The sequence below is a fragment of the Onthophagus taurus genome, chromosome 10 (genome assembly GCF_036711975.1).
Source record: "Onthophagus taurus isolate NC chromosome 10, IU_Otau_3.0, whole genome shotgun sequence".
Classification (NCBI taxonomy): Eukaryota; Metazoa; Arthropoda; class Insecta; order Coleoptera; family Scarabaeidae; genus Onthophagus; species Onthophagus taurus.
In genome coordinates this window covers 9,751,754-9,777,754 of record NC_091975.1, presented here as the reverse complement: position 1 = coordinate 9,777,754, position 26,001 = coordinate 9,751,754, and the positions used below count along the sequence as shown (strand labels likewise).

At 35.1% G+C, this 26,001-nt stretch overlaps 3 protein-coding genes across 9 annotated transcripts in view; all 3 read left to right on the top strand.

Annotated features, from left to right (window-relative positions):
* Positions 1 to 58: 58 nt before the first annotated feature.
* On the top strand, positions 59 to 20,899 carry LOC111419671 (no circadian temperature entrainment). Of its 4 annotated transcripts, none has more exons than XM_023052519.2 (11): positions 59 to 210; positions 757 to 903; positions 987 to 1,733; positions 5,507 to 8,551; positions 11,441 to 12,091; positions 12,151 to 12,339; positions 12,399 to 12,819; positions 18,470 to 18,670; positions 19,013 to 19,476; positions 19,529 to 19,676; positions 19,788 to 20,899. In XM_023052519.2, the coding sequence occupies exons 2-11, from the start codon at positions 811 to 813 to the stop codon at positions 19,973 to 19,975; spliced, it is 6,147 nt and encodes a 2,048-aa protein (XP_022908287.2). In that variant the 5' UTR covers positions 59 to 210; positions 757 to 810; the 3' UTR covers positions 19,976 to 20,899. The 4 variants fall into 4 exon arrangements, with proteins under 4 accessions (XP_022908287.2, XP_022908286.2, XP_022908288.2 ...); XM_023052518.2 differs by having other exon boundaries at positions 11,441 to 12,100; XM_023052520.2 differs by having other exon boundaries at positions 11,441 to 12,100; positions 19,529 to 19,718.
* LOC139431460 (histone-lysine N-methyltransferase SETMAR-like) lies at positions 12,826 to 18,468 on the top strand. Its single transcript, XM_071199255.1, has 2 exons — positions 12,826 to 16,184; positions 16,432 to 18,468. The coding sequence occupies exon 1, from the start codon at positions 13,750 to 13,752 to the stop codon at positions 15,004 to 15,006; it is 1,257 nt and encodes a 418-aa protein (XP_071055356.1). The 5' UTR covers positions 12,826 to 13,749; the 3' UTR covers positions 15,007 to 16,184; positions 16,432 to 18,468.
* A 2,816-nt stretch (positions 20,900 to 23,715) lies between the features above and the next one.
* The window catches only part of LOC111419830 (calcium voltage-gated channel subunit cacophony), a 147,420-nt gene continuing 145,134 nt past the window's right edge, over positions 23,716 to 26,001 (top strand). For 2 of the 4 annotated variants that reach the window (XM_071199456.1, XM_071199454.1), the window contains exon 1: positions 23,718 to 23,899. The gene's annotated coding sequence lies outside the window, so the exon portion shown is untranslated. Of the gene's footprint in view, positions 23,900 to 26,001 lie in introns of all 4 variants that reach the window. The other 2 variants (XM_071199452.1, XM_071199453.1) reach the window with 2 other exon arrangements.

Sequence of the window (26,001 nt, the reverse complement as noted above, 5' to 3'; positions counted from 1 at the left end):
GGTTCACGTAGAAGAGATGGCGCTAGTTTGCGTCGTGACGTCACATATTGATCAAAATCTGCCATAGTCGGCGTACGCCATTTTGATTTAAGTGAAAAAAGTTACATTAGTGCTAAAAGTGATTGTGAAATCTGTGATCATCCGTCCTAATTTCGACGAGCCGGGGATTATTTATTGTTATTTACGGTTTACCCATCTGGACGGACCAAGGTAAGTCGTTATTTCAACCCCATCCGTATTCGCCGTTTCATAATACGACGATGTTTTTTCGTTGGGTACCCGCCGAGGACGCATTCCGTTTGTTACCGTTAGAAAACGAAAACTGCCTTTATTTCGTACAAGTTCAACGTTACGAAGGTATTTCTAGTGAAAAAATCATCGATCGTTTATGTATTTGTTACGGAAAGTCAGTTTTTTTGGCATTTTCGGGTTGGGTTCGAAGATTTCTTCGATCCTCTTTGTAATCGTTTTTCTAACAGAGGCCCCACTTTTAACTTAACCTTTTTATTTGCCTCCTTTTACTTTCACTACCGTTTTTTTAAAACTTTGTTTTCAACATTTTTCGTCACCCAATTTTAAGATTGGGAAAAAAGTTTATTTTTTTTATTATCTACTCATATTGTTATTGTATGAGTCATTATTCTCAGCATCCTGCATTTATTTAAAAGTTTTTTTAATAAAACCTCTTTTTGGCTGGTTAATTTTGTGTTAATAATAATAACATAACCTCAATTGTGATTTTTTTTTATTTTTTAGAAGAAGGGTTCGTTCGCTGGGTCCTGGAGATCTAAATGGTTGCGTGCGGACAGCATGTCTACTTTGCCAGGGCTGGCCTCCAAAGGCGAGAAGGGAAAAGCGAAGTTTCAGTCGTTAGATATAAATAATCTTTACAGAGTTAGTCGTGTAAGTACTCCTTAGAATTGTACTTAATTTTTTTTATGTGTGTAAATTATTCCAAATTAATTGAGTGTTAATGAATGAATTAGGGTGAATCTTTGGAAAAAGCGCAACAAAAAAGTACACTAACCTTCAAACATGGCATGCAAAGTCTGGGAAGAGTGCCCAGCGCTAGAAGACCGCCAGCAAATCTTCCCTCAATAAAATCTGAACATAGCGGTACCGACGCCGCCGTTTCCTTAGTACCTTCCGGCGGTCCAGGATGGGGACAAAAACAAGAATCTTCGACTCCTTTAACCACAACCACTTTGCCGACCCCAACAACACCCACCAGTTCTTCGAACGTGAGCAGCCCAACTTCAACGAGCGCCGCCGCCTTAACACCTTCTGCGGTTGCGGTCGCAGTACCGCCGTTGGTGGCGTCGCCGATTTTGGCCCCGAAACACACCTCCCCGGCCGCTCCTCCCATCGTCGGAGGCGCCGCAACGGACAAATCATGGAGTTCTGTTATGGCCGGAAGCGATCCGCTTCATCCACCGCCATATCAGAGTCCACAGTTCCAGCACGAGTTTCCCAGTTTGGCAGGAGATGGGGGAGGTGGCTCTGGAGGCGGAGGAGGTGCACCTCGACCTGGCATCGATACCCAATATGGACCTGGACCGAGTCTACGGCCACAGACAGAAGGTTCTTGGACGCAAGGGGGTTCGCGAACTGCGGTAGATGGACCACCACCACGCAGCAACTCGGCCCCCCTGGGGGGCCCACCGCAGCTCTCGGCCCAGGTCGGCCTACAACAACCATTACCGCCACAGTTTCATGGAATTCTTCCTGGATTTGTATGAATTTAATATCTGATTGTTCATGAGAAAACTCACATAGTTAAATCCCAACAATCTTTCAATTTAAACAAATTATGGTAAGGTTTATTGTAATCATAGAATGTTTCTATGTGAGTCTATAATTAATCAAAATCAAGAAATAAACTCACAATTAAATTTAGATATAAGCCATCATTCAAACAGTATTTAAATTATCAATTTATATCAAAAATATATTCGAAAGAAATTGAAAGAGTTACTTGCTAATGATGGTAATAAAGCAAGTTTGTTCCAAAAACAATCCCTTTTTGTGGCAACAGTATCATTATAAACGGTTGTTTTTTACACCTTGTTGAACAAAAAATTTCTATTTGTTGTGTTCAGTAGGTGTTGTTCTTACTTTTCTTGTTATTTCTCAAGAAACACATCGGTTTAGAAGAAATATTACTCTTAATTTTTTCTGTGAAGATTATATTGATCAATTAATCAAAATTGTTAGAATAGAAGAATAATCGCGTCTAATGCAAGTAGCATAATCTCCAAACAGAAGCCATTTGGATAAAGTATAACCTCTACAAAAACCTTCAATATCAAGTGTTGTTAATGTTAGTGTAGAAAATGTGTATGCAATAGAAGTTAATATTTTACTTATTGTGTAAGACATAGTTGAGGAAATTGAAATATTCATATTGTAATAACATAATATTACTTCATTTTAAAATTTTATCATCAATTTTATAATTGATTTATTAAAAATGAATCAATTCGACTTCAAATCTTCGTCGATTTTTTTGATTTTTGAATTGATATAAAAAACTATCCTTATACAGGGTGTATCAGGTGTGAATAGAAAAAATTTGAGGCGTTATAGGTCTCCATTTTCTGAATAAAAAATTGGTATAACACAATGCCCCATTCTTTGTCCTTCTTAAGATATGATAGGATAAAGTTAAGGGTTCACAAGTTTGAATACTACTGGTTAATGAATTATACTAAGCAGGCTCTGCTATGCAATTTGTAATTTGTTGTTTTTAATACAATAAGCAAGTTAAAGAAGAGTGATAAATTTATTGGTATAAAGTAAATAACCTCTAAAAAAAATCTCAAAAATGACTTTTATGTGTCAAATTGAAGCTATATTACATAAAGAAAGCCTGCTTAATATAATTCTTTATACAGCAGTACTTAAACTTTCAAACCCTTAACTTTATCATATCAGGTTCGTTCCAACCGCACTTTTGACTGCCAATCACCAGCCTGCGCAGTTGAAAAGTGCTGTTCCATCCGACCCGTGGACGTGCCGCGGACTGGTCGGCAACAAGTTGTCATGAGTTCCAACGACCGTCGGACATGTACGCGTCCGCGACAAGTCAAATGCGTACCTGGTTTCGACGATGTACGGTTTGTCACGTTCTTTAGCGCTTGCGCATAACAGAGCATAACTCATTTCCAATTGTGCAGCCGGTCTGTTTGTATCTCTTATGGGTATCTTTACCATCAAGCGGGTCTGTCACGACGAGCTGAGTCTATATCTATGTGGCAAGCGTAATCCGCAGTGCTCGTTTCAGCTAAAATATTTTCAGTGTTCTCCAACTTCCGGTTATACCGGAAATGAACCCCAACTTCGTTATTTTAAATGGAATGTACCAATTTTTATTGAATTTTCGAGATCCCCACTAAATTTCAATATAATTTGATATAAGTCATCATCTAGAGTGCACCATTTATGGATTATTTCAGTTTTTTTCGAAAATTATGGCAGATGCAACCCTTCACAATAAAAGTAATTTTTCGAAATTACACTCGAGTCCGGCCAAATATTCTCAGGGTTTGCACAGAGAGGACCCATAGTTTACATAACCCTTGAAAAGTTTTTTAAAAAATTATACAGATTGGTCAGAAATTTTTCCCGAATTTCCCTATCTCGAAAAGTCGAAAACTTTATTTTTTTAAATTACAACCCTAATTTGGGGGTTCCTTTTCAAGTATTCCTTTTCGTGACAGACCCTGTACATTTGGATTTGGATTATTCTCTACTCTTTTACATGTTTCTGGTATTTTATTTAACACATTTTTAAAAACTTTTATTTCATATGCATGTTTCATGATAAGTTTCATAGACAAATTAATCAAAAAAGTGTAAAAACATGCATCTTTTTATTTCATTTTTCTAGTAAGGGTTATTAGGTTTTTTTTACATTTCTAATTAATGCTACTTTAGTTCATTATTGTTAAAAAAATGAGTAAATGGATTTCGTTTGAAATGGTAAATTGTGGTTGCAGCGCTAACTATCGGTAGGGTTGGATATAAAACGTACATAGAAATTTCAAACCGTTCCAACAGCGTTGACGAAAATATGTACGCGTACATGTGTCCACGAACGAACATGCGCAGAAAAAGTCCTGTACTAGTCGTGTACGCGTACACGACGAGTCAAATTTGTGCGGTTGGAACGAACCTATCATATCTTAAGAATGGGACATTGTGTTATAAGAATTTTTTATTCAGAAAGAGAAGACCTATAACCCCTCAAATTTTTTCTACTCATACCTGATACACACCCTGTATAAAGATCTCTCATCTTAACTTCATATTAACTTTATGTTAATCTATGAAGATATAGACCGACTACAAATACAATTTCTGGGTACAATTTAGCGACGAATTTCAGCTCTATTTTGGAGGAAACGAAGATGATGATATTTTTATTTGTAAATTGTTTTTTTGTTTATTCATTTTTTTTTACAACACCTTATTTATTTGCATATTCTTAATCTTCCGTAAAAGTACTCTAAATAATTTTGGAATCTTAAAACTTGTTCATAAAATTAACATTTTTCAAAATAATGTTTTGTATTAAATTACTTGAACAATATAATTAAGTATCACTCACAGTATCGCGTCATAATCCAGTTCTCTTGTCTGGTTCTATCTAGCACTTTGGTTTTGTCGAAATCAATGATGTGTCCTTTGTGGCAATGCTCTGATTGTTGGATCTTATTCCCTCTCATGTTTCTTGATGCGGCACTCGATGTTACGTATAGTTTGGACAACGTAACACTTCGCGCAATTGCATGATAGCCGGTTGACTCTGGTAGTCTTCATAATATTGGCTACTGATGTTGCTTATTTTGTTCATTAGTTCTGGTAAGCTTTCTCTGCTGTTAGTGAATGTTGGTATTATCTAGGGTTTCCTTGAATACTTCTTCTGAGTGGAAATTGAATAAAAGTAGAGAAAAATGTAGCCCAGCATTAATCTTAGTGATGTCTGACTAGTTCCAGTAAATGTTCCGTGTGATCCTATGTTCTTTGTCGTCCATCCCTGTGTTCTCCAAAAACCTCCATCATCTTTTTGTGTCGTACCTTGTTGAATTGAACACCTTGTAGCGAACAAAGCAAGCGAGAAAACTTCATTGCAGTGCTAGAATAATACTTGTAGGCAGAACTCCTTTCATAAACCCAAACAGCGTGCCTGATATTCTTTCTTCACATCGTTTAACATGTTATTCATGAGGCTGATGGTTCTGTAATGACTTACCTTATCTCCCTGTTTCTTACAGACTCTCATAGATTGATTAAAGCCTTCTTAATCTGAATTCTTAGCTCTCAATGACTAAAAGTTAGGTTGAGTTGAAAGAAATTTCAAATTTACATAGAAATTCGATTACAATAAACTTCGTGGCTTATTATTATTCTGTTTTTATTAAAAGTAAAATAATTAACTAAGTTGGTTTTCTCGTGCACCCTCACGTTAAAAACAATAATACTTAAACTTACCTCTATTGTTTAGATGTTGAGAGGTAATCAACCGCCAAACGGACACGGAACAAACATAACAAATTTACCCACCCCAATGTTGAATGTATCGAGAATTCGAGATGGTCGTCCTCAACAGCAGCAACAACAACAATCTGGGCAACGATCGTCAGTCGAGTCGGATGATGTTGCCGCGAGACGACCGATTATAAAAGAAGAAGATTTGAATCGAATGGATGATATGACGAAAGACATGGGTTGGGCCGCACAAGATGAGATCGATTATAATCAAAAATTGGCCTTTAGCGATGAAGAATCTTCGGAGAAAAATATTCGAAATAAAATGAAATTGGATAAAGACGAGAAACAACCGGATTTGGATTCGCAAAAAGTGTGGAATCGACCTTCGATTAATCGTCGAGCTCCCGATGAAGACGAGCTTTTGGCGCAAAAACGTCGACAACAACAACAAGTGATTGTAAATGTGTCGGAAAGAGCCAAACAGCGTAAAGAGGAAGAAGTGAAATTGAAATTGAAAAGAGAAAAAGAACAGGAAGAAGTTTTATCTAACCCTCAAACTAATTCCGATGAAGAAAAAACTAAACAAGCGCACGATAACGATTTTCGCCAATTAACTTCAATAGAAGGTCGCGCTTTTATTCGGCGAGATCAACAAAGAGGGGGACCGGAAGCGAGAAACGGATCTAATTCGAATTTTAAGGAATCGGAATTTAATAGGAATTCCCGCCAACCCAATTTACCTCCGAGATTACAAAAGATACATCAAAAGAGGAACAATCCAAGTCCACAACCACCAATGCAAATATCTTCATATACTCCTTACGATAATCGATCATCAACTCATTGGTCGAGTCATTCGAATCAAAACATAAAACCAAAATGGGAAGAAATCGATAAAGACGATAAAGAAATGCGTCGTAGACCGCCATATTCAGAGTCAAACAGGCGACAATCCGAAAGTCGTTTTGACGAGTACGATTACAAAAAAGAAAAGGAAGATAAATGGGGCGAGAAAAAAGATAATAAAGATGAGATTAAATTCGATAGTAGCAGTATTAGTCGTCAAAATAGCGAGGAGTGGCACAGTAACGAAAGAGTTCCGCAATTTGAGAAAGCTCCCGAGCGTTTTGACAGACCTCAAAGACCTGATAGCCGAGACTCGAGAACCTCACGCGATTCCAAACACTCCCGCGATTCGGAATCAAGAGAACATTTGGGTTCTTGGGCCGAAAATATTAATTACGATGAAAAACGAAAAGAAAAGGAGGATCGGAGAACGGTTCCGGGTCCAATAACTAAAGAAAAAATCGAAGCCGACGAAAAAATAAGCGAAAAAAGGAATTTAACTCAATTAAAAAAAGGAAGTATTCCAGAGAAAAAAATTGAGATTCCAATTGAAGAAAATAAATGTTCTTGGGCTGATGACGTCGCAACTTTACCCGATTTAAAACCGCTTCAAGATAAAAGCGAGAAATTAGAAGCTAATAAAGAAGAGGTTAAACTGGAAATGCGAAAAGATGATAAAGAAAAAGATGATAAACAACGCCCAATGCGGCCGTTTTTAAATAGAAACCGTTCTGGAAGAGGAAATTGGGACTCTCAATCGTATAATAATAAAAAATCAGGGAGAGGATCGAGATCTGGACGCGTTTCTTCGAAAATGGGGGATTTCCACGCCACTGATTCCGAAGAATCCATCGAAGATAACACCCAAAAAAGTCCCAAACCAATTCGAAAAATAGAAAAGGACGAAAAAAATAAAGAAAAAATTATCCCTGAAAGAAAAATTGATAACAAAAAAGAAAGTTATGAACCGCGTGGGGAACCTTCACGTCACGGAAGAGGTGGTTCTTCTAACATCCGCGGACGTGGTGGAGCGTGTGTTAGTAAAAGATTCGACACTTACGGACCACCCCCAAAAAGTCCCTTCGGTCATTTCGAAGATAAAGATAAAAAATCAACGGAAGAGTCTCAAGAAACGATATTTGACGCCGAAAATAAAACGCCCGGGGTTATTGGAAGTTCTCGAAAAGATCCCTCTTTAATGCGATCCGAGAAAAAACACGAAGATAAATACGATAGGGGTCGAGATAACAGAGATAGATCAAGAAGAGATCGAGATAATAACAAAAAAGGAAAACGAACCGAAAATGGGGGAGATACATCCGAACATTCAGACGATAGCGTCAATAAATCAAGAAGAAATAAATCCCCACTTAGAATTAATCGCGGATTAAACCAAGGAATGCGAAGAAACGCCCCCCCAAGACTCTCAAATAACGAAAAAAGAGCATCGTTTAGAACCGAAAATCCACCCCCGAGACAAAACTCAAACGGTTCTTTACGATCAACAGCAATAACCAAACCGGAAGCGTTCAAATCGGAGGTGAAGGATGAAAAAAATGAAACGAATAGCGCCTTGATAATCGCGGACATTAATATTAAAGAAACCCAGGAAGTTATTGAAATTGGCGATGGTGAAGTGGAAGATAAAATTAATCAAGGCGATTCCGACGGGTTTCAAGAAGTTAAAAGTAAAAAGAACGTTAAAACAACAAAAATAATTGAGGAAAAACCGTTCACCAAGCCAATTTCGTGTACTTCTAAACCGGAAATGAAACCAATCGATAGAAAACCAAAACCTTATAACGCAAATCAACATCCGATTTCTCAACAACACATCGCGAATATTCCATCTTTGATGGATACACCGATTAATCCCCCGTCGGTTATTCCCCAATCGAATAAAGCCCAGTATGATCGTAATCGACAAAAACTCCCGCCCCGTTTTGCTAAGCAAAGGGAAAATAGTCGATTACAAAAGATGCAGCAAGGGATGTGCGATATTGAGTTAAATAAAGTAAATCAAAACATGAATTTGTACGGAATTAAAGATGGCCCCTCGAATTTAGCAACGATGAGTAATGCATGGGAGAAACCATTAGGTCAATTGAGAGGTAATATTGAGGCGGAAATTGCTCTCCCCGTTTTGGAAAATTGCAAAGTTATGGATCAACCTCATTCACCCGCGCAAAATTCAAGTCCTAATAGTGAAAAAGTAAGTTTTTACCAAGGACAGTAGAATCTAACAGAAGTGCTACATCTATTGCTGTGACAATGTGCAAAACTACGTCACATCATTTACCACACCCAGCTGTTGTTGTGCTCTAGGCGTTTGCGTATTGTATCATATAACCTCTAAAAATATACAGCAAACGCATAATGACAGTTAACAGGGCGTGGAAAATAGTGTGACGTAGAATGCAGGCAACCAACCCGTAGTGGGCGACAAAATTACTATGGTAGTAGAAACCACGAGAGCTGGCAGTAAGTCATCGCTTAAAAATGGTATGAATCAAGAAATGGACATAGATTATTTCACCACATACATTTAAATGTAGGTTATGTTAAGTTATATGTCAAACATTGTCAAAGATATACAGGGTGTATCTGAATGACGTGCCCAAACTTCAGGGGGTGATTCTTTAGGCAATTTTAAGGGTACTTTCTCATATAAACTATCAGCGATTTCGACTCCCCTGCGGAGCTACGCCCCTTCAAAAATGGCGAAAAATTTTGGTTTATTTTATTTTTCCCGAAAACCATTAACACCAAGAAAATGAAATTTGAGAAATATGTTTAGCTTCTAATAGGGCATGTTTCGAGCCTATTTGTACTTTCAATCTTCCCTTCTAAGTTACTAAACATAACCACCCCCGTTCAATTTTTGTCTAGATATTTTTTATGACGATGATAAATACATTGGAAATATTTTATTTAGATAGACGAAAATATTCTAAAACTTTTTTGCCTCTCTGATGTTCTTCGAAAAGTTAATAGTTTCTGAGAAAAAAATTAATTAAGCAAACACTAACTGTTAAGCTGTAGCGTTGTTAATCGAAAGTTGGAATGAATTTTTAAAGAAAAAATCTTAGCAGGCTTAGCAATCTTTGTCAGAAATATTTTTGACGTTTAAATGTCAGTGGTTTTCTTACTATTATTATTGTTTTATTTAAAATTTTGAAACGTCGAGTGAACGAGTGTAAATGCTGTAGAACTTTATTCATAAATTAATTTGAAAAACAATAATAATAGTAAGAAAACCACTGACATTTAAACGTCAAAAATATTTCTGACAAAGATTGCAAAGCCTACTACGATTTTTTCATTAAAAATTCATTCCAACTTTTGATCGACAACCCCGTTGTTGAACGGACAGTGTTTTCTTTATTATTTTTTTTCTCAAAAATTAGTCGTTTTTGGAAAAATTTTAGAGAGACAAAAAAGTTTTAGGATACTTTCATCTACCTATGTAATTTTTTTTTAAATGTATTTACCCTCTGCATAAAAAAATTTTAGCAAAAATGTAAAGGGGGTGGTTACGTTTAGTAGTTTACAAGGATAGGTTGAAAATCCAAATAGGGTGAAAACGTGCCCTACTACCAGTTAAACATATTCCCCAAATTTCGTTGTCTTAGCGTTTATGGTTTTTGAGAAAAAAATATTAAACCAAAATTTTCCGCCATTTTTGGAGGGGTGTAGCTCCTTAGGGGAGCCCAAGTCGCCCATGGTTTATATATCAAAGTACCCTTAAAATTGCCTAAAGAATCACCCCCTGAAGTTTGGGCATGTCATTCAGATACACCCTGTATAGGAGAGGTTAACCAGTGAAAAAGCGTTAATATTAATTTATAATAATTTAAAACGTTCATAAACATCAGCATAAATTAAATACTAACAGATTCACGACAACCCTCACAAGACGTTTCGATTTGAGGTTAGGATTACAACCTAAGCCTTGACGTCACAGAGATGGGCGGAGTTTATATCGACTCCAAACAATTTCGTTGCTAACTGTGTTGCTAATGGTAAATTGCCATATGCAATTTTTCAATTAATCTTAGGGCCGGTTTATCAATATCTAGTTAAGACGATTTATGTCAATTAAAATTGTAGCTGATAGATAACGTCGATGAATCGTTTATCCACCCGTAGTTTAGGGTTATCTTATAGGTAAATATGACATTTGGATACCTACCAGATTGAAGTACTGGTTGAGGGTTTACCTATTAGATATTGTCGGAAATTTAAAAAAATGTGCGCGCAAGTTGGTTGCTTGGTGAAAGGAAATGACAACAAAATCAAAATATAACGTCAAAAATAAATTAAGCTTATAATTGTGGTGATGGATAAACAATAGAAAGTCAAATGATCATCGAATTTTAGTACAGTAGATAGGTTTGGCAAACAAATATAAAAATGTTATAGAAAATAAATAATAATCTAATAATTAAAAAAAAATTGACAAGATTGACAAAACTGTCCTTTTTTAACCGAAATTTAACAAAAAAATCATGGTCGTCCAACTCCTCAAAGTGGTTTTGTCTTTCTTTTATAAAATAATATATTATAACCTCCAAAACACGATCAGCTGTTTATATCAACTTCACAAGCTAAAGTCAATTATTCAAATTTGACCAATCACGTTTCATTTCCGTTTTTAATGTTAACACTCAGGGGTACCATCTATTTTCTATCTTATAGGTTGCTGCCTGTCGGGTAGAAAGTTGCTGGATAAACGCTTCAGTGAGGTTATCTGTTAGGCAAGTTTATCCATGAGTTGTGTACCTAACAGATTTAACTCGACATTGAAAACCTTCCCTTAAAATAAAATAAACTAAATAACATTTTTATGGCGATTAAAAGAAGCTCCGCCCTTTTCTGTGACGTCAGACTTAGGCAGTTTATTTTACTATTAAACTAATGCTATCTCTTTCTAACACATATTACTCTCTAGCGGTTTGTGAATTTTAATTTACTACGTATGGCATTTGTAAGAGCGGAAAACGATGATTTACTGCCACCTCTCGTGGTTTCTACTATAGATTCTACTGTCCTTGGTTTTTACAATGTATTTTAAAATTTAATTAAAAAAAATTGTTTTTAGATAATTGGTAAAACGCAAATTCAACCAGATAAATCCGTGCTAGATGGTAGTACACCCCCAGTAAACACAATAATCTTCGAAAATACAAACTTTAAATCGACTCCCGGTGTTCGAAATCGTAACAATGAGAAATCACGAGCCACCACAAAAATCGAAGAAACCTCCCCGATGGATCCCCCCGTAATCTCAACGTTTAATAAACCGGTAACGGATCTTTTAAATAAATCCGAAAAGCAACCCGATATTCAAATGCAACTTTTTAATAAAGAGGATACATCCGATATGAAACTCGACTTTTTCGATTCGGAAATTTCTCAATTAACCGACGATAAAGCGTCGAAAAATATTTCTTTACCCCGTTCGATGCATACCATAACAAGCAGCAATAGTACAATGTCCCATTCCACGGCCGATTTAAATTTTAAAATAGCATCGGTGAAAAAAGTTTGGGATAATACAATAAATACGATGTCGCCGGTGATAGAACATAGTAGTGTTAGCCAGGAGGAAACGTTTTCGACAAGTTTTGGTCCTGATCCGAACAGTCTCGATCCTTCAAGCGCTTTCAGCAAAACCCAAGATGCCGTCGAAGATCCGCACGAAGGTTACAGTCCTTCGCCGAACCCAAATACGGCCAATAACACGACAAATGTATGCAAGGTAAACGTTGCGTGGTGATGTGGTGTTCGTTTTTAAAGGAAATGTTTTAGGTTAAACCCACGCAGCAGGTTCCAGGAACAACCGGACAAAATATCGTTGGTGGAGGGCATCAAACGCATTCCGGAATTATTACGATGCCACCTTTATCTTCACCTCCAATCCAACCGGTTATTGGACCTAATATTGGGTTAAATCAACCACCACAACAATATACGACCAATCAACATCTTGGTTATCAGGTTAGTAATATTTTTTTAAATTTTAAATACAAATAAAATCGTTTAATTTTTCTTAATAGGCCTCTTTAGGTGGAAGTACCCAATTTGGAATGTCCGCAATTCCATCTCCCCCAAATGTATTATATAATTCCACCCAACAACTTCAACCTAACCTTTACGGCGGGTTCCCGATGGACCAAATGGGCGGTCAACGGACGTCACAATTCTCCCAATACCCTTATGGACTCGGACAAAACGCGGCATCGAGTCACTATTCGGCCCAGAGCCTTTATTTGCAAACGCAACCTCACCCCCCTCAAGCCGCCCAAGCCCCGCCCGATCTCTATCAAAGTTTAGCAACCAATTTTCGGTTGCAAAATACCACCCCTTATGGACAAAATCAACAATTGAATAATCCCACGACAGTTTTGATATCTTCCACTTCGAATTCATTGATGTCTGCTTCAGTTAAACCAAGTAATCAACAAATTAGTGCAATTGGTAAGTAGAAAGGTTGTTTCTAGATTTTGATCAATAAAATCATCAAAATAAATGATCCAAGATAAAGGTGTGGTTCGTTTTTGTGAATTTAGCTTACTTAAGGCTAGTCATTTTTGGTTCTTTTAATTTTAGACGAAAAATAAATAAAAAAACTTGGGCTTTTTTATATTATTTATTTTTTAATGTACCCTTTAATGTAACTTTTTGCCTTCCTAAGGTATTCTAAAAGAGTAATTGATTATAACCAAATATTATGTTTTGGTTTATTTACCATTACATGGAAACAGCTCGGATTTCAATTTCTTGATAAAGATTAATTACGAATTTCAAGGCCAAATAAAAATTTAAGAAATTGTAAAAGAATTGATTTAAAAAAAACAAGTAAAATTAAAAGTCTTAAGGGATAGTTATTTCTAATTTTTGTTTATACAGTGCGCGGCAAAATTATGGAACATATTCAATAAATTGATAACAAATTTTTTTTTGCAAAAATGCCGAAAGGGTCAATTTTGGTTAATCATAACACACATTATGACACCATATTCACTTCCTGATAATCATTTTTTTATGAGTTATGACGTCATCGACATTTTTTTTAAATGGCACCATATGCATTTGTTTACAAAATCTGAAAGTATATATTTCTCTGCGACTAACGATGTAAATATCGATATGGGTTATATAAGGAAAATTTTGAGAAAATTAGCTTTAAAGGTACAAATTTTATTTTTTTTCTGAACGTAAAAATAGCATTACCCATGGGTAACCATGGAAACGCTTTGTTTGGTTTTAATAATGTCTATTCAAAAACGTCAAAATTAGTTTAGTGAGTGTTTAATTGAATTGAAACAATTTTTATAGCAATTAATTCTTGTATTTTTGCATTGTTTTCTGTGTTGTAATTGTTTGTTTGTATTTTTTTTCTGTTTTATGTTGTTTAGTTTTGTATTAGTTATTTTGCGTTATATTCTGATTGAGATTGTTATTTGTTGTTATTTTTTGCCGTGTTCTGTGTTCATTAGTCCAGTTTTGTTCAATATTTGTTACTGTTTTGTTTTTATTTTTGAGCATTTGTTGTTACGTATTTATTTTAAAATAATTATGGCTCATTTAAGTGAAACCCAACGCATAGAAATTTTAATTCTTATTGGATGTGGAGATGAAACCCGAACACAACAAGAGGTATACAATTTGTTTAATGCAAAGTACCCTGACAGAGTTATTAGTAGATCAACAGTTAGCAAAATTGACAAGAAATTTAGAGAAACTGGACATGTTACGCACATTGCACATGCTGGACGTCCTAAAATCAACGAAAATGTGAAACTTAATATTTTGTTAGCTGTTGAAGATGATCCCCATAGTAATTCGAGACAAATTGCAGCGGATCATCAAGTTTCTCAGCGATCTGTACTACGTGTGCTACGAGCAGAGAGGTACCATCCCTACAAAGTGCAGTTAGTGCAAGAACTCAATGAAGATGACACAGATCGCCGCATGGAATTCTGTGAAATTATGCAGAATCGATGTGACCGTAATCCACTCTTTATTTACAACGTTTTATTTTCGGATGAAGCTACATTTTGCCTGAATGGCACAGTAAAGCGACAAAATTGCAGATACTGGAGTAACGAAAATCCTCATTGGATAAGCGAGGTACATACCCAATACCCTCAAAAAGTGAATGTATGGGCAGGCATAATTCACAATAAAATCATTGGCCCTTTCTTCTTTGAACAAATTCTGACAGGTCAACGATATCTGGAGTTTTTGAGGAATGAACTGATGCCTGTCCTTTTAGAAGCATTCCCAAATAATAATAACCCCAACTTACTGGACGACAATATTTGGTTTCAGCAGGATGGTGCACTTCCGCACGTTGCACATCCTGTTCGTGAATTTCTGAATAATAGTTTCCCTGAGCGGTGGATTGGCAGACGGGGGCCGATAGAATGGCCCCCCAGATCCCCAGATCTTATACCCCTTGATTTTTTTCTATGGGGTTATCTAAAATCAAAAGTGTACGCTGAGAAACCACTCAATGTAGACGCATTAAAAAATTGTATTAGCGCTGAAATTCGTAATATTAGTCCGCAATTTATTTATAATACTTTGAAAGAATGTATGAATAGGTTTGCTTATTGTCAAGAAGTGGGTGGAGGGCATTTCGAACAATTGATTAAATGATTAGAATCAGAATTTATTTCTTTTTTATAACATAATTCATATTCTACGGACATTAAATAACTTTAAATATTAAAACTTAAAACCTTGCACATTAAAACTTAAATTATTAGTGTTTTTTAATAGAGAATAAAAAACCCATATCGATATTTACATCGTTAGTCGCAGAGAAATATATACTTTCAGATTTTGTAAACAAATGCATATGGTGCCATTTAAAAAAAATTTCGATGACGTCATAACTCATAAAAAAATGATTATCAGGAAGTGAATATGGTGTCATAATGTGTGTTATGATTAACCAAAATTGACCCGTTTCGGCATTTTTGCAAAAAAAAATTTGTTATCAATTTATTGAATATGTTCCATAATTTTGCCGCGCACTGTATAAATTAATTATTATTAAGTGTTGAGAAAAAATGGCCACTTACTTGTTTGCATTGTTAAAAAACCCTTTGTTATTTTAGCTTATAAAAACTCAAAATTACTAGAGTTCGATAGGTTCGTAACGGAACTTTTAATGAACTGAAGAAGTATGTGTGGTGTTTTAGAACCAGTTGCGCATGTGTTGTGGTTTATGATGTAGTGATTACCAAATTGTGCGAATTACTGTATTATATTACCTCTAACTAAACAAAAATATAACAATGTGAGGAGCTAAAAATATCTAGATTTGTTTGTGTGGTTTCTATTTATTTGAGTGTGTATAAAATTAATATACAGGGTTATTATAAATGATGGACCCATTTTTAAAGATGAATATTTATTAAAGTACAGATCCAAAATGAACAATTATTATACCAATGGAAAGAGGAAATTTCAAAGTTTTTTTGCAATACATTATAAATGTTAAATGGGCGTTTCCTCTCTGTAAAAACACTATGTAAAAAAGAATGCGATTGCGGTATGTCGCACCATAGCGACAAATAAACATAATTTTATTATTCATCTTTTTGTCTTATAACAATAAATATGTACGTCTCCGTCAAAAGTGAGTGAGATGGCTACCGTGGAGCACAAGGTTTTCTGCGTTCTTGAGTTCACAAGAAGTGAGTCACAAATTGTAGTGCAGCGGGCATTTCGTACAAAATTCGGTATCGAACCACCAATTAGAAAAAGCATTAAGCGTTGGTTTACGCAATTTCTACGAACTGGAAGTGTGTGTAAAGGGAAAAGCACAGGTCTGTTGCGAACCAAGGGTTCTTACTGGGAAGAAGAAGAGGGGTTGCAAGTTAAACCAAAAGCTTCCTTGACGAACTTCTTTTATTTGATGTTTTTCCGTTGGGAACAACTTACATTCTGTTTTACAATTTGAAAACAAGCGGACAATCACGTACGACTAGGCGATATCATATTACCGCTTGTCAGCGTAAAAAATAGAAAATGAAATGAAATTAATTAAAAAATAAATTGGTCGGTTTATAACAGGTCGACCACGTGTATCAGAGGATGATGTCAGACGTATTGAAGAAAGTTTTGTTCGCAGTCCAACAAAGTCTACCAATAGAGGTAGTAGAGAACTTGGAATATCCCAGTCATCACGGTCTGGAAAGTTCTGAGGCGGCGTTTGCTGTACAAGCCTTACCGATTACAACTTGTACAGGCTCTCAACCATAATGACAAAGAGAAGCATTTCGAATTTTGTAGTTATGTGCTAGGAATGATGGAGGATGACGCGTTTCTGCAGCGTATCATTTTTAGTGATGAAGCGACTTTCCACCTTAGTGGAAAAGACATAATGTTCGCATATGGGGTTTGCAAAATCCACATTTAACAAACGTGTTCTGTGCCGTATCTCGTGCAAAGGTTTATGGACCATTTTTTTTGCGGAAAGATCTGTAATTGGAACAACCATGTTGGAAGAATGGCTATTTCCTCAAGTTATGGAAGATTCGCAGGACTTCATTTTCCAACAGGACAGAGCTCCGCCCCATTGGCACCTTCATGTACGAGGCTTTTTGAATGCAGCCCTTCCTCAACGCTAGATAGGTCGCAGGGGAAATGAAGTCCACTTTTGGCCACCGAAATCTCCTGATCTCACTCCATGTGACTACTTCTTATGGGTTTATGTTAAGGAAGCTGTTTACGTCCCACCTCTACCAACAACTCTGGACGATCTGCAGAACCGTATCACAGCTGCTGTGCACTCAGTAACAGTAGATACACTTGCTTGTGTGTGGGACGAGTTCGGCTACCGCATAGATGTTTCCCGTGCAGCGGACGGTGGACACATTGAACATTTATAGTGTATTGCAAAAAAACTTTGAAACTTCCTCTTTCCATTAGTATAAAGGTTGTTCATTTTGGATCTGTACTTTAATAAATATTCATCTTTAAAAATGGGTCCATCATTTATAATAACCCTGTACCTAGAACGTTATCAGAATCGCAATCCGGCAACGCTGCGTCTTTTTAATCGCGCCTTACGATCTAAATACGTTGAGGTGCATAGACTCTTCACAACAGATTTGGAATGAAAATATTATCAAAACCTCACCGTTCACACGGACTGAAGTAGTAACAAAAACGTAATTCAGCTGGAAATCGCGAAAAGTCGACCATAAACTAGCTCATCGAGATTTGTGCTATGGTGAGTTCGATTTTTGGTGCTACTTTAGCACAAAGAATGAATCAGTTGTCAAAATTGAAAGAAAAATGGAAGAAAAGACGATGTTGGGTTAGGAAGTGTATACTTGAAAGGAAATCAGGGCACATAATTTGGATGATTTGGAAATTTGCTACGAATGTTTGAATGCAAGTTTGATTACTTCACCATTGGTTTCAAGATCAGATACAAATATGAGACAAACGTCATCAGTTCTGGCTCCAGACGGCTCACTGTAGGCTACAGTGATGATGGCGCGAATGCAGTTAATGATTCCAAATTAAAACCTGTTTCAGTTCCTTTTTTAAGGGCTGGTTTGGCCAATTAAAACAAATCCCATTTAAAGTGATGCTGCTAATCAACAACATAATACTAGGTTATAATTAATTTCAACCCATTTGTGCAAATTGTATATATAATATAGTTTATTGTTACTTCTGTATACAATTTTTAAAATATAATAGCTACAATACATATATCCTCTCTCACTATAATCCCGGAGTCTCCCTACTCAACCTCAGGACTCACTTCTAATATCTCTTGGATCTCTTCCACATCTTGTATTCTTTCTATCCTCATATTTCATCATTTCACAATCCATCAAACATTATTTTCCGCCTGCAGAAATCTATTCCAAACATAGAACATTAAGAAATTTGTAGAACAATCTAATTTCTTGCTTCTTTTTAACACAATTTTGATCATCCCTATTTCTTTGTATTAAGAAGCAGAATTAATCAACTGTTGCTAAAACAAACCCTAAAATAACATGTTTAGATATTAAGATAACACTTTATTTATTGCTCCTTTATTTTATTTATTACTTCTTAGGTGTTATTAATGAAATAAAAAAAATTTAAGGTACTAAAACGGGAGCTGTTGGTCAAACGTATCAACAACAATCTCAACAAGGCCAACAATTGTATATGACTTACGACCCTTCAATCCAGCCCAATTATCTTCCGAATACTGGAGTGATGCAAAGGGCGCCAACGGGGCCGGTTCAAAACAACGTCGTTCAAGCGTTGCAGCCCTCTTCTTCGTATTATTCAGGATCAACAGGTAGAGCAAAACGTTTTAATTGTACTACATCATGGAGATGTTAATCATTTTGTTGCATTCTTTTTTTGTGGTGATTTATTGGTGTGGTGCTATTTTTGTGGTTAGGCTTTCGCTTTTGGCTTCAAAAGAATATTAAAATTGGGTTCATTTTGAACATTTTTTTTCATGTAGTCGTATTTTAGTGTTTTTTTTGTAGAACTTTCAATAAAATGTATTGTCTTGTTGTTGGTGTTTTTATTTATTTATCTGCATGCTTTTAATTTGGTACTTATTAATGATTAACTTAATTTTTAGAAAATTAAAGGTAAGACGTTTTTATCTTAGTAAAACAATGTTGTTTAGGTGGCCAAACCGGATACTTCCAACAACCTGGCAGTTCGACTTTGCAATCGGGACCTCTTCAACAACACCAAGCCAGTTATGGTCTTCAAGGGAACGTTTTTGGCACACACAATCAATCGCACAGCAGTCCGAATATGACGAATATCAGTTCGCATTTTTTGTCACAAATGCAGTTTGCGGCTGCGATGAACGTACAGCAATTTCGGAACCAAAACATGCAGAACGCGTCGTATTTAAAGGGAATGGGTGGTGCGCAACAGGTTGGTGGGGATCAAACCGGGCGCTCTCAACAGTTGAAAAGTCCGGGGAACCAACAAGATTTGTCATCGGTTTTTAATTCGGGACCCCAAATACCATCGCCGAAATCGAGACAAAATTGTAAACAACCTCCACCGCAACCGAGTCCGACTACGCAACATAAATACAATCTGTATCAAGGAGTTGGAAATCAACAGTCTAATCAGGTAAGAGCCCAAAAAAAATTAAAACGAATCAATTAAAAAAAGGACTATTTAGACCCAAAGATATCCAACACCGATTCAAAGGCCTCAAATGAACTTCCAACCAAATTTGAATCCTGTGCAAAATAGTGGTTCGGCGAATCAAAAGCATCGTGCTAATAATAATTCAAAGGGGCCACAAAGAAATTACTATTCCTCTCAAAGTAAGTCTTAAAAACTTACTAATTGAAAAAAATAAATAAATCGTGAGTTAAATCGCTAAAACTAAATGAGTTTGTTAAAGAGGAAAAAATGTTTTTCTTTTAATTTCTTAGGTTCACTATCATCACAAAGCGATAAAGTGGATGAGACAAAACTTGGAGATCAAAACGTGGGGGGAAATACGAATCAATCAGTGAACAGCGTGGGGGGTAGTAAAACTGGGGGAATAGGAAACGTGGCGAAAACGTCAGCGTCTGAAGCTGCAAAAGAAAAGGAAGAAGCTAGTGCTATTAAGGACTAATAATGTATTTCGCGGTACACATAATTTATATTAAGTACTAAAAATACTATTTACTAAAAAAATGATAAGAATTTGTACATCCGTTTAATTTATTTGAAAAATCGATTTACTCTGTATGGGTTATAATTTATTATTGTATTGTTCCCCGTTTTTGATGATGATAATGATGAAAAAAATGAAAATGTTTTTTCGAGTATTTGTAATCAGTAAAAATACTGCCTAAGAGATATGTCTGAGTATATTATAGTAAAAAAAAACAAAAAAAAAATAAGAAATGTAAGAAAGAAAAATCAAGAAGACGAATCACAAAAAAAAAATTAACACTCACGATAAAAACAAAACTTGATGTGGGCCCTCACTCGAAAAAAGGAAAATCTGCACAAAAAAATGTTTCTTTTTTTTTTTTTTGAGGGCACCATACATTTTTTTTGTATGTATCTTAGCTACTTAGAAAGTGTTTTTAGGAAAAACTGCGTAACACGGAGAAGAAGAAAAAACTAAGTTAAGTGACCGACGATTCACAAAAAAAAATTAAAAACTAATTCATGTTTATCTGGAGCTTCTGTTTAAATAAAAAAACTTCAGTGTTTATAAAAAAAAAACAAATAAAAGTTAAAATTAATTAATTAAAAAAATGGACGTTGTGCGTAATCGAGATGGTGGAAAAAGTGTGAACTTGTCTCTCCATAATTATTATGTTCTTGTCGATTCTATTGTTTTTTATTATTAATTATTTTTTCTAGTTTCGAATTGAATTTGTTTCCCTGATAATCTCCCGATATCCAAATCATCTTTTTGTTCAAAGAAAAAATAATAAATACGAAACAAAAAAATATTGAAAATGAATACGAAATTATTACAATGATGAGATTTAAGTTATAATAATGCGATTTCATTCAAATATATGGTTTAATTATAACTTTTTATGTGAGTTTTAATTGGTATCCTTGAACAAATTTTATTTATTTTGGCATATTTTATTACCTTTTTTTTTTAATTTTGTTATTTTAGGTGATTTAGAAGAAATTTTATGAAAAGATTTAGTATTATTTAACCGGAAGCGTTTGGAATATTAAGACTAAAAACACAACATTTACGAAGTTTAGATTCACCATGATTTCTCCTATTTATTGTAGCGTTAATAAAAACGACACAAATTATAATTTTAACGCTGAAGACTCCATAATTGAGATGTATAGGTAATATTTTACAAATATTTATTATATGTGTTACTGCAAAATCCCGAACTATGGTAAATCTTAGGTTTAACTAGTAAATCTTAAGATTTACCAACATGACTTGGTAAATGTAAACAAGAGATAATTTTTCTGGCTTTTACCAATAGAGTTTGGTACATCCTAAGTTGCAAGCGTTTTTTTTTCTTCTATCTTTATAAAGTCTTCAGATCATTAGGTAAATTGATTCTTAGTATAAAGCTGCTTTAGTACTCCAATTTTCGTACCCAGTTTTTAAAGCTCATTCTCTTTTACATCTACCATAACTGCAATAATGCTTTTTGGGTCAGTTTTAGCTCTGTCAATATCAGGTACTTTCAGTCTTACATTTTATCCAACTTTCACATTTGAATATTAATTTTATTAAATTAATTTTGAATTGAATTTTACATTTTTTCTTTTTGCCAGCATAGATATTGGCTCTTCAGTTATAAAAACTTCTTGAGATTGAGTTACATTTTTTGTATTTAACTCGGTATGTCTCTGAATCGTCTTTTCGTTAATAATTGTTTCAAACAAGCTGCTTGGAAGCCTTTAGATACCCCATTTTACCCTTCCTTTAGAGTGTGGTGTATATTTCATGTTATTAATATAAAAGTTTGTCATGAAAAGAATACCAAACAAAATAGTACAGATTTGTAGTAATTAACTATTGCGGTTAGCAACACTGAAAAACAGATAGTATAATTCTAATTTGAAAATCAGCTGCAGCAGGTGGATGGCTTTACTCGTTTTAACCGTAAAATTATTTACAGCACTCAATATATCCTTATATCGCTTATATTTCAGGTTTATGCAATATTCGCATTAAAATAATTGTAGTGTTACAACTATAATATACTCTTTCCCACTCTTGGACCTTATATCTTTGACACCAACCTCCAAAGATGACTGCTTATGGGAGTTGGTCTTGTCAGGGTAAGGTAGATGGATTTTAAGTTTACCATGCTGCTTTCTTAATCCTAATTAATAATTAGGGATTCGTTCTTTTTTTATCTATTATGATATTTTGAAGTCTCTTCAATTGAGTTTTGTGTTAGCTTCTATGAGTAATTCATTTCCTTGTCATTGCCGAGATTTAAGAAAAACACTGAAATATTTTAATCTTTCGCTTTTGATTTTTGTACTAACCTTTTTATCTTAATAAGTAATAACCTTAATTTTTTCCTCAATCCTTTTTTTTAGATAAAATATAATTAACAGATAAAACCGTCCTTCTTGAAGTAGTAAGCAAAGAACACTTCTTGTTAGAAGTTACTGCAACTACTCGTTGTATAATCGGTAGAGTTTCAAGTATTTTCGTCCCGGACTCTCCGGTATTTCTGACGGCGGGATCCAGGTTTAATTAATATAATGAGATTAGGATTTGACGCGCTAGAATTATCCCGGTTGTTCGCCAGAACGAGCAAATTCAACTCAACCTTTTCGAGATCCTTATTTTCTTTCTCCTTATTTTCCCTTCACGTTATTATTATTAATTTTTTATTTAAGTCGTTTCTATGACTATACAATTTATTGTATTGCAGTAGTTTTGCGGTACTTTTAACCGTTCCAAAAAGTACATACAATTGCGTGTCGACGATCAATTTTAACGGTTAACATGGTGCAGTAATTAGGTTTCAACTCCAAAAATGGAATATTGTACCCAAATGTGGAATTTAATGTTTAAACACTTTTAAAATTGTTTCTGTACAGCCGAGTTTGCGCAGCATTTTTGATGAGGTTGTTAATTAATTTATTAACCTCTCTTGTATTAAATTGTTTTAGCATTTATTCATTTAAATCCCTAATTTAGTTTTATTTTAGGTTTTAGTCTTTTCTTGTGGACGAGAACGAAATAAAAAAAAATAATTCGTCAAAATGGATTTTTTCCACTCCCTCGAACAAATTTCCACGTTTCATTTTAATTACTTTTAGCGCTTTGGAAAAAGAGCAACCGGATGTTTTGTAATCGGGAGCCAGTCACAAGTTTTTTTTGCCACTACAATCTTTTGTGTTTATATTTCATTTGGTTTTTTCAAATTTTTTAATATTTCCCTTAAAATATACATCTTTGGGGAGTACAAGAAACTTTTAATGCAAAAACCGAATTAGTGTAAACACAAGATTGATCACCGTTATAAAATGGGAAAATTAAAACCCAACCCTTCTCAAACTAATTAAAAAATGGAAGCTTTTAAAATTTAATAAATAAAAAAATCTTTGTGTCGTGTTAAATTCGACTACAAGGTTTTTTTCCACTTTTTGAGGGATGTGAACTTTTGTCCCAACCCAAGAGAATGACGGATAAATCGGAATTGGAAAGGACCTCCAATTACCGTAGTAGGTAAAGCTCACCATATGGCATGTTTCGTCCCCGGCGAAACCGGCCAGCCCAGTAACGAAGCTTCGGCGCCGGAGCTTTGGGAGCTTCAGGAGCTTTTGGAACCTCCAACCGGAGGCAGTCGGCAATCGGCCGCGTCCGCGAGATGCCGCTTGACGGTGACTCGTCATCGTTGGGAAATACGTAACGCGGTGTTGGTGTTTTTTTGTGTTGATCGAGATGAAGAAGGTGATGTGCTTTTCCATTTTTGAAAGTGCAGTGTAGTTGTGAGATTCTTTTCTTTCAAGATGTTGGTTTCTTAAGGGAAATGAAAACGAAGAATTGAAGAGTCGATAAAAAATTTGGAAGAAAAAGAAGTAAAATCAAGTAAGTTAAATAAAGTTGCGACGCGTTAGGAATTTAATAAAACTCTGAAAACTCAGGATGTTGCGTTTTGAAACTTCCTAAACCCGCCGTATCCATCAATTAGCGGTGCGTGTGCTGAAAGCAAATCATTTTCGTGTATCTAAAACCCTTTTGCATTTAAATTTTAATACCACACGAGCAATTTTTAAATAAAGCTCAGTTTCCGTTTTAGATTCACACAGAAACATGTTCCTTTCAAAGTGTTTTGACGGTGAAAATAAATCTCTTCTCGCCCAAGAAGAATTTAACGATAATTTAACTTATGGAGAAATGTATTTGAGGTAATCATTTAAATTTTTTTTAAACCAATTCTATCCTGTATTCAGTATTGTTTCTGTGGCTGAAAACTTTAATTGGTTAACCCTTCGAATTAATATTTAAATTAAAATTAAGCTCGAAGCACTAGTACTTGGATTTGAACGTTGTTGGTTATCAACAGGTCCTCGTAAACTATTCCCCTTCGGGTGGGTCCCTTTTCTTAATCCCTTGAAATGGGAAAGTTGGGATCTTTCGAAATTAATCTTGAAGCCATGATTTACGATTACTGTGATTACCGCTATTTTTATTTTTGTTTCATCTTTTTTTAAAACAAAATTAATATTGCTATTTTGTAGATTTTATGGAGGAATTTATTTTATTAGAAGAGTCTAATGATTTTATTTGAATTTAGGTTGGTAACTCTACATCACCATGTTTTACCCACAAAGCGAAGGTTCAGATAGCTATCATAAATTTCTATTGATCAGAAAAATATAGTCTGCAACAAGATTATTACTGGTCTAAATTCCAGTTCGCCAAAGTTCTTGTTTATTAAAAAAGATGTACCACCAGAAAGTGGTTTGAGATGAGCTTTGATGCACTCATTGCCTAATTGAAGCATCCTTATTCTTTGGAACAACATCCACGCACAACGGCGAACATTTTGCGCAACTTATAACCAGCCTCTTTTTCGCATTGAAAGATATAGCATCTCTCAAAGACCTTTTATTTGTGTCAAAATTGAAAGTTACGAATAAATCAAAAAGGCACACTAAGAACTCGGATAATAACATAGAAGATAGGCAAAAAGAAACAAAGCAGAATTTAGAGGATGCCAAAAAGCCTAAAAAAAAAGCCTAAAAAAAAAGCCAAAGTACGAAGTCAGACAATCTTAATAATCCAAATTGGATTGAAGTGCGATTAAGGTATAAAATGAGTTTGAAATTCTTGTTACATTAAAATCCATTTTAAAAACATTCCTTATTCCATGCATATTTTCATGGCAAGAAATTTTTTAGTTTCTCCCGTCTACTAAGTTTCAAACGCAATACCTCGGATGCATCTTCGTTCCATTAAAATATACGAAGAGGAGACCAGTACCGTCTAGAACTTCGCACTTAACATAAATCAAAGACGGGCCAGAATCTAATAGGAAACTCGTGGTAATTCGATACCCACCACCAGAGTCTTCCTCCTTCGATTCGATCGATACCGCTAAATTCACCCCCTCGCAGATGCCTCCGACCTCGCTCAACAGGTGGTCCATCAATAATTTCTCTCCATACCGAGACATTTTCTGCATCCATTTGAACAAGACAGTCTCTTTTGTCACGTCTCCTACACTCGATCAACGAAAACAATACGGAAATGGAAAATATTTAGCTTTTTTTATCGAGATTTTTTTATAATCAAATTATTTACCTTAAGGGATGTTTAATGGTCCGGATAATTCTAAAATTGAAAACTCATCGAACCGGAAATGAAACTCGCCGATAATTGGGACTGAAATTGGTACTAAAACTGATCAAATTCTCACTATAAAATCTTATTGATACAAAATGAAAAACACCATAGTTGAGATATTGTAACTTTAAGTTTTGTGAGAACTTTTAAGAAAAGTTTTGCGTGACTCCAAAGCTAAATATAGTTTCCAATACTGCACCCTGGGCATAAACAGCCCACGAATTGATTTTCCACTCCTGTGTACTAAAGCTACGTGTTCTTTTTCTTGCAATCTGTAGGAGATGAAATACAACCAAAAGAAAATTCTTCGTTAAATTGCTAGAAGACGATGAGTAAAAAAC

Excerpts from the sequence above, each read along its gene's own strand:
- LOC111419671 (XM_023052518.2), top strand. The coding sequence starts at position 811 with ATGTCTACTTTGCCAGGGCTGGCCTCCAAAGGCGAGAAGGGAAAAGCG. Across the intron at positions 8,552-11,440 it reads CAAGTCCTAATAGTGAAAAA|ATAATTGGTAAAACGCAAAT; the intron begins GTAAGTTTTTAC and ends AATTGTTTTTAG. Across the intron at positions 18,671-19,012 it reads GTATTATTCAGGATCAACAG|GTGGCCAAACCGGATACTTC; the intron begins GTAGAGCAAAAC and ends AATGTTGTTTAG.
- LOC139431460 (XM_071199255.1), top strand. The coding sequence starts at position 13,750 with ATGTTGTTTAGTTTTGTATTAGTTATTTTGCGTTATATTCTGATTGAG.